This window comes from Elephantulus edwardii, unplaced genomic scaffold (genome assembly GCF_000299155.1).
Source record: "Elephantulus edwardii isolate Elephantulus edwardi_28Jun2011 unplaced genomic scaffold, EleEdw1.0 scaffold00058, whole genome shotgun sequence".
Lineage (NCBI taxonomy): Eukaryota > Metazoa > Chordata > Mammalia > Macroscelidea > Macroscelididae > Elephantulus > Elephantulus edwardii.
The window spans coordinates 10096323-10101576 of record NW_006399808.1 but is presented as its reverse complement, the minus strand read 5'-3'; the positions used below and the strand labels follow the sequence as shown (position 1 = coordinate 10101576).

The following is a 5254-nucleotide window of genomic DNA, read 5'->3' as shown; positions in this document are numbered from 1 at the left end:
CATGTTGTAAAGAGAGACCGGTCCTTGGAGAAGGACATCATGCTTGGGACGGTGGAGAGCAGGTGCAGGAGGGGCAGGCCCTCTGGGAGGTGGATTGATTCAGTGATTAGGGCAATTGGGATGAGTGTGTTGAAGACAATTAGATTGGCACAGGACAGAGCAGAGTTTAGAGCTGTTGTACTTAGGGTCGCTATGAGTCGCAAGCGACTCAACAGCACATAACAACAGCAACAGTTTTGATTCCCAGCTAGTGTGTCTCAAGCATAACCACCATTTGTCTGTCTGTGATGCCTGGGCTTTGGTGCCCAACATGTTTAAGTCAAGTTTATATGTTAAAGCAAAGGCAACTAGGAAGAAAGACCTGGTGGTTTACTTTAAAAGCTAGCCAATGAAAACCTGACAGATATAGACAGTCTTATCCTATTGTGCTTGGGGTTGCTATCTTAGTTATCTAGTGCTGCTGTAATGGAAATACCAAAAGTGGGTGCCTTTACCAAACAGAAATTTATTCTCTCAAAGTTTTGGAGACTATAAGGCCAAATTCAGTGTCTAATCTCTAGGGAAAGACTCTCTCTGTGTCAGCTTTATGGGAAGGCCTGGTTCCATTGTTCCCTGATCTTCATGTGCCGTCTTGTTTACCCCATCTCTGCATGCTTCTTCTTGCCTCCTCTGCTCTTTTTTATATCTCAAAGTTGCTTGCTTAAAATACCTCCCCACAACAGGCCTTATAAAGTGAACACTTACCACAGGGAGGCACTCACTCAGAATAACCAACCCTGTGAGGTCAAAAGAACATTTGCCCAAAAATAGTATCCAGGAGGGAGAAAAGGGGAGGATAGAAGGATTAATGTAAATAGAATCTCAGGAAGTGAATGAGAAGAGTGGTAACATTGTGGGAATTGTAATATTATAAAACAAAATGAGCATGAGAGGTTGACTGGGAAGTCAATTCTTTTTGTAACCTTAAATCACCATTTTCCCACCATTTCCATTCATTCATTTTTGTACATTTTCCTCCCTCCCTCCCCTTCCACCAGTTTGCTTCTTTCTTTGGAAGAAAAATCTTTCGTTGTTATGCAACACCCCCTCAACCACTTTACTGTGCAGCTCTTATTCTGGACTCTTATCATACCGATAATACCTAATCATATATTCCTTTTATACAGTTATCTCCCTCATCTGTTTCAATGCCATGTGCATTATTTATTCCCTCTTTTCTTAGTTTCCCCCCAGCCTCCCGTCAGTCCTGTTTTATAGCAGTGGCATTGTACACTGTTTGTCTGTGACTGTGATATTTCACTTTGCATAATGTCCTCCAAGGTCACTCATTTTGTAGAATATTTCATGAGTTCTTTGTTTTTCAGTGTTGCATAATATTCCATTGTGCAAATATACCACAGCTTCTCTATCCATTTGTTTGTTGATGGGCACTTGGGTTATTTCCAACTCTTTATTACGGAGAACAAAGCAGCAATAAACATGTGTGTGCATATGAGTGGCAGTTCTGATTTCTTTAGGGTATATTCCCAGTAGTGAAATTGCTAGGTCAAATGATATTTTCATTTCCAACTTTTTGGGAAAGTGCCATACTGCCTTCCACAATGATTGTATCATTTTACACTCCCACCAACAATGAATAAGGGTTCCAGTTTCTCCACAACCTTGCCAGCATTTGTTATTTGCTGCTTTGTTGAATTTTGCTATTCTTATTGAGGTGAGATATCATCTCATAATTGTTTTGATATGCATCTCTCTTAGAGCTAGGAATTTTGAACATTTATTCATGTGTTTTTTGACCATCTGAATGTCTTCTTTGGTGAAGTGGCTGTTCGTATCCTGTGCTAATTTTGCAATTGGGTTGTTTACCTTTATCTTGTTGTGGTGCTCAAGTATTCTATAAATTCTAGATATAAGTCTCTTATCAGACATGTCATTACCAAATATTTTTTTTCCCAGCCTGTGGCTTCCCTTTTTATCCTGTTGGAGAAGTTTTTGGATGTGGCAGAGACAGTGAGGTTGGCACAGGATAGAGCAGGAGTTAGGGCTCTTGTACATGAAGTTGCTTTGAGTCGCAAGTGACTCGACAGCACATAACAACATAGGGATTTGATTCTTAGAAGGTCCCATTCTTTTATCCTCTCCTGGTTGTAGATACAAGTTGTTTTTTTTTTTTAAAAAAAGGAGACACTCTACACTGTTATGGCCTCTTAATATAACAAAGCAATCCCATTCTTAATTGGGTTTATAACCACAGATGGGGGTGAATATTTACCACACCTCTGTTTCAGGGACATAGTTCAGTGCATAACAGTGGTCATGAGTTAGGGTCCAACCCCATGGCAGCTAACCAGAACAATGCATCTCTATGTAGTCTGCATGTCTTAAATGAGGAACCCTGGTGGCACAGTGGTTAAGCACTTGACTGCTAACCTGTCTGCTTCCACCTGTCTGCTTCTGTAAAGATGATGACCTTGTAAACCCTGTGAGCAGATGGCTCTGTCTTTGAGCATTGCTGTGAGTTGGACTCAGTGATGACTAGTGTTTTGGTTTTGAGTGTTTCCCAGGCTTGCTTGAATATAAGAATCACATGGTGCTTGCTGAAAACTAAACATTCTGGCTCTCGATCCTTGTCTGCCAGTTCAGAATCCCCATGAAGGATCTTGAGAACCTGTATATTTTGTACTTTTTCCCAGTTGCGGTCTATATTAGATGAGCTTAGGAAACACTTTTTACAGGATAAATTACAAAGGGTCTCTTGGGTAGAGTTTGACATTTGATTTTATTTCCTTCTCTCTTCTAAATTTCTAGATTCCTTGCAGAAACTTGAAATGGAAACGGAGCTCAAAGGATCTTTCGTTGAGCTGAGGAAGGCACTCTTACAGCTGGATGTGAAGGATGCTTCCTTGCTGTCCATGGTAGATTGCACTTCCTCAGTTCTATACAGTTGGTGGCTTAGTGCATTATGTATTGGGCTGTTAACTGAAAGGTCAGTTGTCAGAACCCACAAGGGAAAGTTGAGGCAGTTTTCTCTCATAAAGATTTATAACCTCAGAAACCTGGTGGAGGGTTACCAGGAGTTGAAATTGACTCTGTGGCAATAGGTTAGAGAAGATTTAGTATAATAGGGTATATGGACACATGCATACACAAGGCTAGAGTAATACTGGATTTCTTTTTTTGTGGAATGTTGTTTTTCCTACAAACCTTGGGGGAATGACAGTGAGCTGTAGGAAGATTGTTTATTATTCTTCCTTTGCCAATTATAGCAGAAAAGCAGGCAGATATTTTTGCAGAAACACTCTCAGGAACATTTTTTCCTAAGAATGTGAAGCTCTATAGTAATAAGACATAATCAGCCTCACCGATGTTTTTAATGACCGATTGCACAGTGTACACAACATCATCATGTTTTTCGTATTAGAAATCATTTTATGTTATTTTAATGACTTTTCCTTGTAACTTTTTACTTCATTTGCTAAAGTGCTTTTGATATCTATTTAATAAAAAAGAAGATAACTTAACAGCATTGTATATGCAATTAAGATCCTAAAATGTACTCTTAAAATTATTTAAATGCTAGATATGTATTTCACTTTTATAACCTTTAAAAAATATAATTCTAAACATTTTTTAGTTGGCAAAAGTCCTCCAACTAAAAAAAAAAGAAATAAGCAAAAGAAATCCAGTGCATGGGAGATTGGAAATGTTTTCTTTTTAATACAGGGATGTTCATTATATGACTTTATATACTTTGTTTTAAATAACTTACAGTACATTGTAAAATATGCTCTGTTCTGTTCAGACTTCTGAGGCTAAGGGAACTTGTTTGGATAGCTTCTTTATCTTGGCGTTTAAGCAGTAGGTGAGCTGGAAAGGGAATGACATTTCCTGTTTGAGTTGTTGAAGGTACCAGGCCCAACACTGCTATAGATAAGCTCTGTCTTCTCTCCCAATGAAGCCAGGCCCATTTCTTATGCCCAGGCTCAGGCTCTTCTCCGCTGGCATGATACCCATCAATTCTGCAGCAGAAGTGGGCAGCCCACCAAGAAGAATATGGCCGGCAGCAAGCGTGTGTGCCCTTCCAATAATATCATCTATTACCCGCAGGTAAGTATTACTTTAGAAGGACAGTAATCTGTGCAGGCTGGATGCCACTCTGTCCTCATAAATGAAGCTATACAATTAACAGACTTTTAATTGTTCACTGCTTTGTCCCCATACCTCCCCAGCCCCGGTGTCTCAGGCCCTGTCCCCTCTTCTCTAGATGGCCCCTGTGGTGATCACTTTGGTGTCAGATGGGACCCGATGCCTCCTTGTTCGCCAGAGTTCTTTTCCTAAGGGGATGTATTCTGCCTTGGCAGGTTTCTGTGATATAGGTAAGGAGCTTGAGGCATGTACTGGTGACTGGAGGACATGTACACTTAGAATAGGTATTTCTCTGCCTTGTTGTTATAGTACCTGCAGTCTTGAGTACATTCTTCCCTATCATGTAAAGAAAATTACCTTTTGCCATTATAATTTTCTAGTATTTTATTAGAAAAACTTTCAAACATACAGCAAGCTGAAAGAATTATCCAATGAATATCCACACAATTTACTGCCTACGAATTTTTTTTTTACTGCTAACTGAAAGATTTATATTTGTTCCCATTCCAAAGAAAGTGATACAACCGAGTGTGGAAATAATTGAACAATATCATTGATATCACATGCAAGCAACATTGATTCTGCTGAAGATTATCCAAAAATGACTGGAACAGTACATCAGCAGAGAACTTCCAGAAGTGCAGGCTGGATTTTGAAGGGGTTGTGGTACTAGGCGTATTGTAACCAATGTTAGATGGATCTTGGCTGAAAGCAGAGAGTACCAGAGGAATGTCTATCTGAGTTTCATTGATTATGCAAAGGCATCTGACTGTGTGGATCACAACCAACTGTGGCTGACTCCGAGAAGAATGGGAATCCCAGAACACTTGATCATGATAATGCAAAACCTATACTTGGAACAAGAGGCAGTCGTCAGAACAGAGCAAAATTCAAAATTGGGAAGGGCATACGCCAGGGATGTGTCCTGTCTCCATACCTTTTCAATCTGTATACAGAACAGATTATCTGAAAGGCTGGGCTCTCTGAGGAGAAATGTGGCATCAGGATTGGAAGAAAAACTCATCAACAATCTGCATTATGCAGATGACACAACCCTGCTTGCTGAAACTGAGGAGGACCTGAAGCGCTTGCTGCAGAGGGTCAAGGA

The 5254-nt window shown here is 40.0% G+C and overlaps 1 protein-coding gene across 2 annotated transcripts in view; it reads left to right on the top strand.

Moving 5' to 3' along the window:
- The window catches only part of NUDT13 (nudix (nucleoside diphosphate linked moiety X)-type motif 13), a 28405-nt gene that overhangs the window by 17385 nt on the left and 5766 nt on the right, over positions 1 to 5254 (top strand). Inside the window, exons 4-6 of one of the 2 annotated variants that reach the window (XM_006887545.1) lie at positions 2809 to 2915; positions 3982 to 4107; positions 4265 to 4376. In XM_006887545.1, the coding sequence (XP_006887607.1) occupies positions 2809 to 2915; positions 3982 to 4107; positions 4265 to 4376 (345 nt within the window). The remainder of the gene's footprint in view (positions 1 to 2808; positions 2916 to 3981; positions 4108 to 4264; positions 4377 to 5254) is intronic. The other variant, XM_006887546.1, reaches the window with a different exon arrangement.